At 51.4% G+C, this 13377-nt stretch overlaps 1 protein-coding gene across 2 annotated transcripts; it reads left to right on the forward strand.

Moving 5' to 3' along the window:
* The first annotated feature begins 10140 nt into the window (after positions 1 to 10140).
* ADRB3 (adrenoceptor beta 3) lies at positions 10141 to 13168 on the forward strand. Of its 2 annotated transcripts, none has more exons than XM_036932170.2 (3): positions 10141 to 11478; positions 11734 to 11961; positions 12079 to 13168. In XM_036932170.2, exons 1-2 carry the CDS (start codon positions 10283 to 10285, stop codon positions 11771 to 11773), a joined length of 1236 nt encoding a protein of 411 aa, XP_036788065.1. In that variant the 5' UTR covers positions 10141 to 10282; the 3' UTR covers positions 11774 to 11961; positions 12079 to 13168. The 2 variants fall into 2 exon arrangements, with proteins under 2 accessions (XP_036788065.1, XP_036788064.1); XM_036932169.2 differs by having other exon boundaries at positions 12478 to 13168.
* The last annotated feature ends 209 nt before the right edge of the window (positions 13169 to 13377 follow it).

Raw genomic sequence — 13377 nt, forward strand, 5'->3', positions numbered from 1 at the left:
ATCTGGGATAAATCTTACTGGCCATGATGTATAATCCTTTTAATATGCTGCCACATTCAGTTTGTTTGTATTTTGTTGAGGATTTTTGCATCTATATTCCCAAGGGACATTGGTCTGCAGTTTTCTTTTCTTGTAAAATCTTTGTCTCATAGGGTAAGGTAGGAAGTGTTCCTTCCCCTAAGGTTTTTTGGAAGAGTTTGAGAAGAATTGGAATTGATTCTTCTTTAGATGTTTGATAGAACTCACCAGTGAAGCCATGTGGAGTTTCCCTTTGTTGGGAGATTTTGGTTACTGATTCAATCTTCTTATGTGTTATAGTCTATTCAGATTTTCTGTTTTTTCTTGAGGGAGCTTGGGAAGAAATTTGTGCTTCTAGGAATTTGCCTCTATCATCTAGACTGCCCATTTTATTGGTCTGCAGTTTTTCATATTATAATTCTTTTTGTTTCTATAAAGTTGGTAGTAATGTATGTCTTTCATTTCTGATTTAGGTAATGTGAGTTTTCTCTTCTTTTTCTTAGACAAGCTACCATGCATTGGGAGGCATGGACAATCTCACTGTGTCTCTTTTGGTGATACTGAAATTGACCACTGGTGTTTGAATGTCATCAACATGATTCATTCATTATAAAACTGTCTTTCTGCCTTTTCACCGAATGGTTTTAGTGATGTTTGATGATCGTTGCCTTTATCCATTATTTCCTAGAGGGATGCTGAAGTTTTAAAGAACACATTTAAATGAGCTGAATATGCCAAGACAGAATAAAAGACATATTTTCAACATCTAGCCTTCCAGTTCTGAAGTTCAGTGTGGTAGAAAGGAAACACATCCAAGAGTCTTGAGCCTGGGGACCAGCCACATGCTGTACAGTTTTAGATTAGTCACTTGTTTTTTTTAAGCTTCAATCTGCAAAAACAGGGCACTTAACCCATGGCCTGTCAAAGCGTAGTTCTGACTCTCCAGAGATCTATTATTATTATCATATATATATATTTTTTATTGCAGCATCATTTAAAAAATTTTTGGTATCATTAATCTACAATTACATGAAGAACATTATGTTTACTAAGCTGCCCCCTTCACCAAGTCCCCCCCACATACCCCTTCATAGTCACTGTCCATCTGCGTAGTAAGATGCTGTAAAATCACTACTTGTCTTCTCTGTGTTGCACAGCCCTCCCCGTGCCCCCCCCACATTATACATGCTAATCATAGTGCCTCCTTTCTTTTTTCCCGCCCTTATCCCTCCCTTCCCACCCATCCTCCCCAGTCCCTTTCCCTTTGGTAACTATTAGTCCATTCTTGGGTTCTGTGATTCTGCTGCTGTTTTGTTCCTTCAGTTTTCCTTTGTTCTTATACTCCACGTATGAGTGAAATCATTTGGTACTTGTCTTTCTCCACCTGGCTTATTTCACTGAGCATAATACTCTCTAGCTCCATCCATGTTGTTGCAAATGGTAGGATCTGTTTTTTTCTTATGGCTGAGTAATATTCCATTGTGTATATGTACCACATCTTCTTTACCATTCACAGAGATCTATTATTTTAATTGTACATATAAGCACTGATCAGCCTGGCTTTCTGAATACTCAGTCCTTAGTTTCTTACCACTGCTTTGTCAAGAATATTACTTGTTTCAAAGTTTCATGCAGGAATCCTGGTCCAATGCACTGTGACTTCAGTGGTTATGCTTATCACCTGGAACTTCACCCAGAGGGGCTGCTCAAAGGGGCCATCCCTCCCCTTTATGAAAGGGCTCATTCCCTGTATACACAGGTCAAAATGCATTGAACCAATAGTAAGATTTTGCTTTTTATGGTATATACTTCAATTAAAAAACAAACAAAAATACAAAGTGTTCATTCACCCAAACACTGCCCATACTTGGGCTGTGCAGAAAGAAGTTTCTTCCATTCTCCCCGAGAGCATCTACTGCTTCACATGCTCTTCCTTTTGGGCAAACTTTTTCTCAGGAAAGGAGCTTAGAAAGTCATTCACTCTAAGGTATAACTGACCAAGAGACATTTCCTTTCAGGGATTCTTTTATTAAAGCATATATTTATAAAGATGGAATTTTAAGGAGCATTTTTTTTTCTTAGAGGGGTGCATCTTTCTATATTCCTTCCATCACACATGATACCATCCTGAAAACAGCAAATCTGACAATAGTTATTTTGCTTGTCTGGGAATTGTTTAATCCCTCCTTCATATTTAAATGATAATCTTGCTGGATACAGTGTTCTTGGTTCAAGGCCCTTCTGTTTCATTGCATTAAATATATCATGCCATTCTCTTCTGGCCTGTAAGGTTTCTGTTGAGAAGTCTATGATAGCCTGATGGGTTTTCCTTTGTAGGTGACCTTTTTTCTCTCTCTGGCTGCCTTTAATAGTCTGTCCTTGTCTTTTATCTTTGCCATTTTAATTATATGTCTTGGTGTTGTCCTCCTTGGGTCCCTTGTGTTGGGAGATCTGTGGGCTTCCATGGTCTGAGAGACTATTTCCTGAGGATAGTTCTAATAACATTTTCTGATCCATTGTTCCTCCTGGTGCGCCATGGCCTCTTGGAAGCTGAGCCAGGGAAAGACCCCCTTGGGAACGGCTCCATAGGGGGGGTCCTCACAGTCATCTTAGGCTGGTGAATCAGCAAGGAAGCTGCCCTTGGATGAGGGGATAGTGGATAAGCATCCTTTGGGCAAGTCATTTGGGGAAAGAGAGTGTTCAAGGAAGACTGTGGTGGAATATCTGGCCTTGGGAATGTGAAATCTTTGCAGTAGGAAGGTATTTCCTTGTGTCGAGTTAAAAATGAGAGGTGGGAACCAAAATGCAATGAGCCTCAAGTCTGTACATTTGACTGAGACTAGGAAAAATGGGAGTTGGAATGGATGAAAGCAGGGCACCTGGGATGGAGACTGAAAATGGTGAGTAAAGGCCATAGGGCCCCTTTTCCAGGATGCCTGGCAGGTGGAACAAAGGCAGACAAGGCAGCTGAAAGAGGCCATCCCAGTCCGAGACCCCTGCACTCTGGTTCCTGCCAGCCTGGCCATCAGTGATGCCACTTCCCCTTTCTGTGCCTTTCCAAGTCCTCATCACTTAACATTCAACTCCAATTCCTGTCTTGGTGAAGTTTTTTTCTGATCACCCTCATCTGGAAATGATTTCTTTGTTCCCCCAAATCCGGCTGTCATTGATGCTCCCTTCCCTCCTTGTGCCCCTGTCATTTGGCAGTTCTTCTCTCCTGGGTAAGTCTTGCCTTTTAGAGTGGAATCAGCTTTAAGGGGGCTGTCATGTCTGATAGCTCTCGGCCTCTCCCAGCACCTAGCCTGGTGCCCAGCAGCCACCCTCTTCCAAAAAAGGGACTGGCCTGAGGAGTTTCCCTGGGACGCAGGACAAGGAAACGCAGAGAGCTGGCTAGCCAGTGATTTGTTCCCTCTGAGCGAGCAGGGCTGAGCTGCCTCTCATGCTTTAGAAGGACTTTCCCACGGCAGATGTGGGACCTGTGGTTCTGTGCCATTAGCACCACTGCGAGAGATGAGTGGCCAGCAATGCAGCCAAGTGTGCCGGCCTCTGACCTGGTTCCGCTGCTGTGCTGGGCTTGGAGATTTTTGCAGCCATGCGGTTTGGCCTTTCATTCCCAGCTCAACAGATGGGAGTGTGCCCGTGTGGAGAACAAACTCTGGGCTTTGACGTGGGGGCATGGGCTTGCATCTCTGAGTGGGTGGACTCTGGCTGGGTGCACGTGGCTGGGCATATGAACGGGATGGCTCTCTTGCATGAGGGAGGGCATACATCTGAGTTTCTGAGTTTCTGTTGACCATGTATACATGTCCCTGAGGGTGGGGTGTGCTGACCTGCATGTGTGTGTTACTCTTGTGCTCACCTGTGCATGTGCCTCTATGTGAGAGCACTGCCGACCCCCATCTGGAGCTCTGCCAGGCTGGGTGTGTGCCTGCCTCAGTGTGTCTCAGCTTCGAGGATGACTATCCAGAGTGAAGGTAAGCAGCTCACCAACAGGTTCCCCAAAACAGTGGTTCCTTCTTGACCCCAGACCCTCACCTTGACCCTTGGTCCACGTGAAACAGATTCCAATGGGCTCATTGGCTCCTCCTTCTCCTTGTGAGAAGGGGTAAGGGAACAGAGGAGGCCCACACTGCCCGCAGCGAGGACTCATTTCTTCTTGGCACTCTGTGGTCCCGACAGGGTGCTGTGAGCCACAGGAGCCCTGGGCCTTCATTTGGAAGATTTTAATGCCGAAAAGGGAAGACCCTTCTTAGAAATCCAGGGCTGTCCTCCACTGTTCCCACTTCCCAGGAGAAAGCTGACATTCCCAGCACTGTTTACATTCTTTTCCTCTTTGCCCTCTATTCCCCACCCCTTCCAGGACCTTCTTGCTTTGGGCTTGCAGATAAACTGTGCCCCTATAGACAAAGCCATCCTTCCTGCCCAGCCCCACCCTGACTTGCCACTGCTCAGAACTCCACCCTTCCTTCACCCATTCTCTTCTACACCCTCCTTTGCTCCTGGATAACCCTTTCATCTCCTTCAGGGGGTGGGAGGGCAATCCAAATTCCAGGAAGTAGAGGTCAATGTCAGCGACTTGCTTCCAGTCTCCAGCACCTCCTGCAGCCCCACGGCCCTCCCCTGCACCCCCAAACCCCTCTCTCCAAGGATGGTAGAACAAGTTGCCACCCAGGCTGGAGACCCAGGACAAGGGGCCTCTCTTCCCAACCTCATCATCCCATTTCCTGTGTGACCCTGAGCAGTCTCCTTATTAAATCCTGACAGTGTGATCTGTAAGAGGCATGGTCACCCCAGCCTCCTCCTGTTGCCAATATTCTTGCACAGCGTCCCTGAAGCTTTCCAGGAGCCCAGGACTGCTGGGGACAAGCTCAGGCAAGAGAGAGGCGGGATGTATGACCTGGGATTGAGGACAGAGGGTTAAATTTTGACGATCTTATAGTGGTGGGAAAGGACCTGTCTGCTCATGGGGGGCTGGGTAAAAGGTACAGCAGGCTCTCCTCAAAGATGTTGCCTTGGCGTCCCCAGGAGATGCTCTTCCTTGTTTGCTTGCTTTCCTTCATCATGGGATAAAACTGCCTACCACAGGACGGCTGGACAGCTTTGGGGGAAAAAACTAAAACTAACTCCCTCTATGGAGCTGGGAGCCCCCTAGCCAGGAGGCAGGGGCCGGGTCCTGGTCACCTCTCCATCAGCATGCAGAACGTGGGGACAGACACAGGGGAAAGTGTGCCCTGCAGTGACTGGGCGGCTGGAAGCCCCAGGCCGCCGACCCCCACCAGCAAGGTCCCTTGTGATGACCTGGGCTGAATGGCGGGCCTGAGGGTATCTTCTCGTCCTCCTCCTGTTTCCAGTTTATCACCAAAGGGAAGGCAGTCGCCTCCTGACTAGAAGCAAAATGCTTTTCCTCCTCTTGGAATTAAAACGAAAAGCATTTTCTTTTTAATAATCATAAAAGTGGCATTTTCCCCAACCATGACTTCTTCAAAAACAGGAAACACTTCTCCTCTCCCCTTGCTGCAGCCTCTCTGCTGGCATCTGGACCTTGGCAACCCCGAGATGGGCTTCTTTCCTGAAGCGCTGTGGCCATCCAGAAGGGTTTTGGAGGCTTGGCTGCCTCCCTCTTTCCAGCCAGGAAAGCCCCTCTTTCCGTCTTAACTGGAGAGGATCTAATCATACGGGGCACTGGTTTCTCTGTTGGAGGAGAAACTGCCCTTCTTGTTTTGCTCTTTTTTCTCAAGCGCCAGCTACCCTTTCCTTGACACCTGCTCGCCCCCGGGACGGTGGGGTTGAGGCGAGGCCAGGGGCAGGAGCATGTTCAGCGTGAACCAGGCAGCACACAGGCTCATCTGGGATTTGCCTGCTGGGGGAGAGGGGAGAAGAGACCACAGATCCGAGGAGTGTGGTGGATCTGCCCTCCGCCCTACTGCCTCCTTCTCCTCGACAGAGAAAGAGGCTGCAGAGAAATCCATCAAAGCAGTACCCAGGGGTGACTTGGAGGGCGATGAGAGAAACTTATCTGTGGGTGGGTGGGTGGGTGGGCACCCTCTCCTGCTCTCTCCCTCCCCCACTGGTTTGATCTCTCCCTTTCCTCCCTGGGAGAAAACGCCTTACTGAACACCAAGAAACATTTCCTGGTCCCTTCTTCCACTGATGACGGAACTAAGAGAAAAGTCACTGCTAGAAAAACCCTTCTCTGCCCCTATAAGGCTCTTGTCCCAGGCTAGCCCTTAGGCACCAGAGGACCTTTTCTTTTCCAAGAATGGAGGCCCTTTCTCTGCCTCCCCTTCAAGCTCCTTTCCTTGGGAAACATCAGATGTGTGCACAGTTGGCCATCTCATGTTAGAGAAGACAAGGAAAGTCTTCTGTTGGGGGCTTCTTTCCAGTTCTGGGGGGTTGCTGGTGGTACATTTTGGGGAATCCATAGAGGACAGACTGGAAGGTGGTACCTGCTGGGAGTGAGGGGACGTGCCTCGGGAAAGGAGCCAGCTCCTTGGGCACCCACATGCCTATTAGGAAGGAACCTTTACTGTGTGATCATGGCCAAGCCTCAGTTACCCCTGTGAGTCTCAGCTTTTTAGTTCTGTAAAATGGTGACACTGCATTTGATGTTTAAGACTCCTTCAAGTTCTTATTCCACACCACCACTATCCTGTCCCCCTGGACTGATTGTGAGAAAAGGAGAATCAGCCTATATCAAACCCACTATGCAGAAGACACACACACACACAGTATTTAAAAGATGGAACGGATGGTCACAGAATGCTGTGGAGAAGAAAGAGGGGGAGAAAACTTCCACCTAGCTTTTTTATTTTTGTTTTCGTTTTTTAGCTCCCTTCCAAGAACTTTAAGGCAGACGGGAAGATTTTGAATTGTAGAACATAACCCCTCTAACACATGTGGTCGTGAATGCTGCACAAGGCTCAGTCACCTGAACTCCCCTGGGGCTCATCCCACTCTGTCACATAAGCGCACATACAGGCACCCCATTGCAATGTGCGTAGGATCGACCACAAGCCCTGGTCCGCACAGGAGGGCATGTCCTCGCCTGCTCTTAGAACTTCTGCCCGTCACGCAGCTGCTGCCTCTTCTGGTTCCACCGACCGCATATCCTAAGTGCCAGACCATCACACACCTGCTGCCTGACACAGCAGGGTGACTTGCATTGTGAGAGCTCCCAACACATAAATAGCAGCCTGGGGGCCTGAAAGGCTATTGGAGACCCACTTTCACTGTGTGCTTCCAAGGCCACAGAACAAAGGGCATCCATGGCCCAGGGCCAGGGTAAAGCCATCTCTGGACAACATGTGCTTCTGTCCCAAGTTGGATGACCTCCACAGACCAGGTAGCACTAAAGCCCCTGGGGCCAGTCCTTAGGACAACTTCCAGAGCAGAAGGGCACTTGCCTCCCTTTCCCAGATGGCCATCCAAAGTGATGGCTACGGTGTGCCTGGGTGCACTGCCTGGAGAGGGTGACCTGGCAATATCTTTTACATTTGCAGGTGTGTATATCTTATGATATACAGTGATTCTATCTGTAGAAATGTATTCTAACAAATGTACTTACACACATGTGAAATGACATGTGGACAAGTTATTCACTGCAATGTCATCGACCAGTAAAGACTGGAAGTAAATTCAATGTCCAGTAGTAGCTGATGGTTTTCACAGATTATGGTATATCCATACAATGGAATACTAAAAGTGGGAAGCTTTTGTATATTGGTATGAAAGGATCACAGATGTATATTAAATTAAAATAAGCAAGGTGCCCAAGGGTGGGTGTATTTTACTACTATGTGTGCAGAAAAGAAAGGACAAAAGCATATGCATTTGTATTGACTTGTTTATATAGAAAATGTTACTGGAAAGATAAACAAGAGCTTAATGGGGGTTACTTGTTAGGAAAACCAGGATAAAGGCAACTTTCCCTTACAAGCATTTTGTATATATTTTGATGTTTGAATATGTGAATGTATTACCTATTCAAAAGATTAAATTGAGAAACACAAAAGCAGGAAGAAAAAGAATAACCCCACAGACCAGAGTGGCAAAGAGAGAGCCCTTCTTCTCCTTCAGTCAGCCGCCAGGCAAGGGAGGCTGGACCGCTGAATGGGACGGGGGAGGGGGAGGGGGGGTGCTGGAGCAGGGGAAAGCGGGCCAGGCAGCAAGCCAGGTGCTCAAAAAGGCCTCACTGCCAGGCCTGGGACGCCTCTGCTCACAGGCTCCTTTGGCTGTTGACACGACGGTTCCCCAAACTCAGGCACACTCATGTGGTTTGGGGAATCTTGTCTTTGAGAAAATGTAAACGTTTTCACACACTTCCTCAGAATGACAAGGTCGCCTCCTAACGCAACGACATCCTTTGAAGTTGCTTGACTTCCTGGCACCCTTTTCCCTTCCCCCACCAACTCTGATGTCCTGGAAAAAAACTGCCAAATGACATGTATTCATTTAGAGATTACTCTTTGAGAATCTTAGGACACCCCCCTGAGATAACTGGCTACAATCTGAGGGTGTTGCAAAACCCGGTTTGGGAGCGAGCGGCCTCCCTAATGATCAGCAAGAGGCCACAGCCAAGGCTGGAGGCCAAGTGGGGCCTGCACCACTCTGGCATGGATGGGGGCAGGGGCCAGGGGCTGGGCCTCTCTGCCTCTACCCACCAGGCACTTCTGCATGTCCAAAGGCCTGCTTGGTGTACATGCGCCTGGAAGACATTTGCTGGGAGCCACTGACCTACCCAGCTTGTGGGGAAGCTTCTGGGTTCCTGGCAGATGAAGCTGGTTCTTTTTCTTCAGGGATAATTTTAGGTCCTTACTTGCCCTCCTGTCTTTGTAACTCTCAACCCCTGGCTCGGCCTCCCAGAGGGATTGCTTAGACCAGTGACTATACAGTGCTCTTTTGACATACAGAGTTGTTCAAAAGAGACATGCTAGGGCATGGCCCTGCAGGCATTTTCCATGTTCATTTTTTCCCCTTTGTCCCATTGTTTCAGAGGAGGAAACGAGACAGCTCAAGGATCCGGTTCTGATAGGTTTTAATAAAGGTATCATTTCTTCCTGCCCGTCCATGTGAACCCAAGGGCTTCTTTTCCAGGCTCACCCCCCTACACCTGATTTGATTGAGAGAACCTAGTGTAGGGACTGGGAGAGCAGCACGGGCCTTAAGGCTGGGGGGGCAAGGGGAAGGTGGGAGACTCTGGACCACATGGGGGCTTTTAAGATGCATTCAAATACTAGATGTATCTTTCCACACACTTGAACAGGAAACGTGTGAATGCTTCACCTCAATATCTTCTAATTCTTAAAAGCTCATGAATTAAATCTTCAAGGTGGTAGAGTGAACACTTTACCATCAGGAGGAGGTGACAGAAGGCTTATGGATAGTTGGTGATGGTGGACAAGCCTCAGCCTCAGTCCCATTCACTCATTTTTAACATGTCTCTACAACAGAAGAGCTTTAGAGAAGGGGACCATCTAGGAACTTGCTGGGTGGAAAGGAAGGGACAAGGTGGGATGGGGAAAATGGAGAAATGGAACCCTCAGCACCCCAGTTGCATGAAGCCATCGAGATTCAAATGAGCAGGCAATGATTAAAACTCCTGGAAAATGGCAGGTTTCCCAAGTATCTGGAAGGAAAAAAAAAGGCAGAAAACTTGAGGGGCAGGAGGGTAAGTTGAATGGAAGGAGGGAAAGGAGACAAATCTTTTGGAATGAGGTCTGGGGAGAAGAGAGAAGATGCTGCCAGCCCTCTATTACCGCTCTTAGAGGAGGGTGCACAGGTAGGCGAGGGGCCACCGCGGGGGGCTCTGCTCGCCTGGGGGCGGGGAGTTAGTTGCCCCCTTCCTCTGGCACGCCCAGGCGGGTAGGGGTCTCCCTTGCCCGCCCTCCAGCGTTGCACCTGTGTGCTGAGAGAGCCGGGCTGCCCACGACAGGAACGGGCACCTCGTGGAGAGAAAGCAGGGCGTCTGTACTCCAGATTTGGCGAAAGGAGAAGCGGGCACCCCTCTCGCTTTCCTCCCGCCTCTCCAATTCCCATCCCGACGCCGATCGCGGAGACTATAGGCCTCTGCCCCTTTAAGGGCCGCCACTCCTTCCCCCCAGCGTTGGCACTAAGGGGGTGGGGGAGGCTGAGCGGTCTGCCTGGTCAATGAGGGAAGATGGCCCCAGCCCGGGGAATCGCTCCCACGCCCCGCCGTCCCCTCCCCCGAGCCGGGTGAGCTGGGAGCCCCCTTCCTTTTCCTTGGCGCCCCACGCGCGACGCAGGAATGGCTCCGTGGCCTCTCGGGAACAGCTCTCTGGCCTCGTGGCCAGACGCCTCCACCCTGGCGCCCGACACCGCCAACACGAGCGGGCTGCCGGGGGTACCGTGGGCGGCCGCACTGGCGGGGGCGCTGTTGGCGCTGGCGGTGCTGGCCACCGTGGGAGGCAACCTGCTGGTCATCGTGGCCATCGCCCGGACGCCGAGACTCCAGACCATAACCAACGTGTTCGTGACTTCTCTGGCCACAGCTGACCTGGTGGTGGGGCTCTTGGTAGTGCCGCCGGGGGCCACCTTGGCGCTGAGTGGCCACTGGCCTCTGGGCGCCACTGGTTGCGAGCTGTGGACCTCGGTGGACGTGCTCTGCGTGACGGCCAGCATCGAAACCCTGTGCGCCCTGGCCGTGGACCGCTACGTGGCGGTGACCACGCCGCTGCGCTATGGCACACTGGTCACCAAGCGCCGCGCCCGGGCGGCCGTGGTCCTGGTGTGGGTCGTGTCCGCTGCGGTGTCGTTTGCGCCCATCATGAGCAAATGGTGGCGCGTGGGGGCCGACGCCGAAGCGCAGCGGTGCCTCTCCAACCCGCGCTGCTGCGTCTTCGCCTCCAACCTGACCTACGCGCTGCTCTCCTCCACCATCTCCTTCTATCTTCCTCTTTTGGTGATGCTCTTCGTCTACGCGCGCGTTTTCGTGGTGGCTACGCGCCAGCTGCGCCTGCTGCGCCGCGAGCTGGGCCGTTTCCCGCCCGAGGAGCCTCCGCCGGCTGCGTCCTGCCCTCGGTCCCCCGCAGGGGTCGGGCCGTGCGCTTCGCCCGCGGGGCTGCCCTGCTACGGTCGGAGGCCGGCGCGCCTTCTGCCCCACCGGGAGCACCGGGCGCTGCGCACCCTGGGACTCATCGTGGGCACCTTCACTCTCTGCTGGCTGCCCTTCTTTGTGACCAACGTGGTGCGCGCCCTCGGGGGCCCCTCCCTGGTTCCAGGCCCGGCTTTCCTTGCCCTTAACTGGTTAGGTTATGCCAACTCCGCCTTCAACCCGCTCATCTACTGCCGCAGTCCTGACTTTCGCAGCGCCTTCCGCCGTCTGCTGCGTCGCGGCCGGACGGAGGAGCATCGCGCCGCCGCCTCCCTCCCGGGCGCCTGGCAGGGCCCCCCTGCGGCCCTGACCAGCCCGGCGCAGGCCAGGCAGTGCCCGCCGCTCGAGGGGTAGGTAACGCAGAACGCAGGTGAAAGGGCTGGCGGCTCGGAATCAGGAAGCAATCGGTGTCTCCTTGGTCAGTTTCTTGAGTCTGGGGTTCGGTAGGAGAAGGTGGGGCCGGGGAGGGTTTCTGCGTTGAGAGAAGGGGGAGCAAGGCGTTGGGAACCCAGGTGGAACACAGGGCCTTTCTCTTCCGCACCCGGCCTGCCCTGCCCTCGGGTGGGAGCGCGAGGGCTGAGGGCTGCGTGTTGTTTTGACCCCAGGGAAGTGCTGCCCTGCCCCGAGGCCTCTGCGCAACTCTAGATTTGGTTTTCCGGCTCAGTTCTTTGCGCCCATACTTCTCGCCACCACCGGGCTGACTTTGACTTGTAGAGAAGACTAGAGGCTCTCCCAAGCCCTCCACCTCCCCGCTGGTCTCTTTGAAAGGTTTGATCTTGCCTGTGAAGGTGAGCCCCCACTCAGGTACGAAGGACTCACAGAGTGAGGAGCCGGTGAGTGGGCATTCTTTCCCTGGTAGGAGCAGGGCCGGGTGGAGGTGGAGGTGCGGCTGGGTTTCGGTGGCTGGGTGGAGCGGGGATGCTTTTGTGTAAGCACAGTGTGTTTTCCAGGTCCACCACCTCCACCCTTCCCTCCAGAGCCCGGGTCCCCACCCTCTGCGCCTCACCCCAAGATATGTTTATTTTTTATTTTTTATTAAAGTATCATTGGTATACACTTATTTATGAAGGTCCCACATGAAAAACACTGTGGTTACTATATTCACCCATATTATCGAGTCCCCCCACACCTCATTGCCAGTCACTGTCCATCAGCGTAGTAAGATGCCACAGAGTCACTACTTGTCTTCTCTGTGCTACACTGTCTTCCCTGTGACACCCCCACACCATGTATACCAAACTTAATGCCCCTCAATCCCCTTCTCCTTCCCTCCCACCCACCCTCTCCTACCCCTCCCCTTTGGTGACCACTAGTCTCTCACCCCAAGATGTGCTATCTCCATTTTCCAGGGCTTCCTGGGGACTTTCTTAGGCCTTGAAGGACAAGAAACAAGAACTATTTTGATCCAGAACCTTTGGAAACCTCTGGTCTGTGTTTAGAACGAGCTCTGTGGAGTTTCCCAGCTGGACTCTGCCCTTCAGAACCTGAGGACTGGGCCATGGGTTGGAGAGGGGGAATCCTTACCAAATGGGGTTTCACCATCCTCTCTGTACCTTTCTGAGAGTTTTCTAGACCACTACCTCAGCAGCGGGAGTGTCTGGCTGCCTGTGCTCAGCTGCCCTTGGAGCAGCTGGGGTGGCTTTGTGGGGTCACTGATCACCTTGTCACTTGTGTGCTGTGTGCTTAGCACAAAGAGAACCCCCACCTGGCCCATTCCCTCTGCCACCCAGACCTGGTGAGCCATTCAGTGTCCCCTAGGTTTGATGACTCAGGCTGAGAGCGGAAAGCTAGGAAAGGTCAAGTTTTGGGTTCTTGACCCTTGCACCTTCCCTCGGGTTCTCTAAGCACCAGCCTCCTTCACTTTGGAGACCGGGCAGCTCTGATCTACCTCACAGCAGTGTCACAGGGGCTTCTTCAGGGTTCTGTGGGTCTCCGGGCTCATAGGAGGGTGAGCCGTTAGAACAGATCTTTACTTTTCCATCTAAAATCAAATTAATAAATATGGCAACGAAGTTCATCTGTTGTTCTCTTTTCTCTCCATTTGTTTTCCTTGTATAATCCGTTTACTCCCTTTCTTAGAACTGACTTTTGACAGAGGCAATAAATTAAGACAAATACTCATGAAACAAAACATGGAAAATCTGTTTGGTTAAAGAGCAGTGAGCTCGAGCCCTTGACCCTTTTGCAAGTGAAGAGCAGACCCGTGGCCCCCACAGAATGTAAGCAGAGTGTCCATGGGAGGGCGGGGC

Source organism: Manis pentadactyla, chromosome 7 (genome assembly GCF_030020395.1).
Source record: "Manis pentadactyla isolate mManPen7 chromosome 7, mManPen7.hap1, whole genome shotgun sequence".
Taxonomy (NCBI): Eukaryota; Metazoa; Chordata; class Mammalia; order Pholidota; family Manidae; genus Manis; species Manis pentadactyla.

Coding starts and splice junctions, on each gene's coding strand:
- ADRB3 (XM_036932170.2), top strand. CDS start 10,283: ATGGCTCCGTGGCCTCTCGGGAACAGCTCTCTGGCCTCGTGGCCAGAC. Junction 11,479..11,733: donor CAGTGCCCGCCGCTCGAGGG/GTAGGTAACGCA, acceptor TTTTGACCCCAG/GGAAGTGCTGCCCTGCCCCG.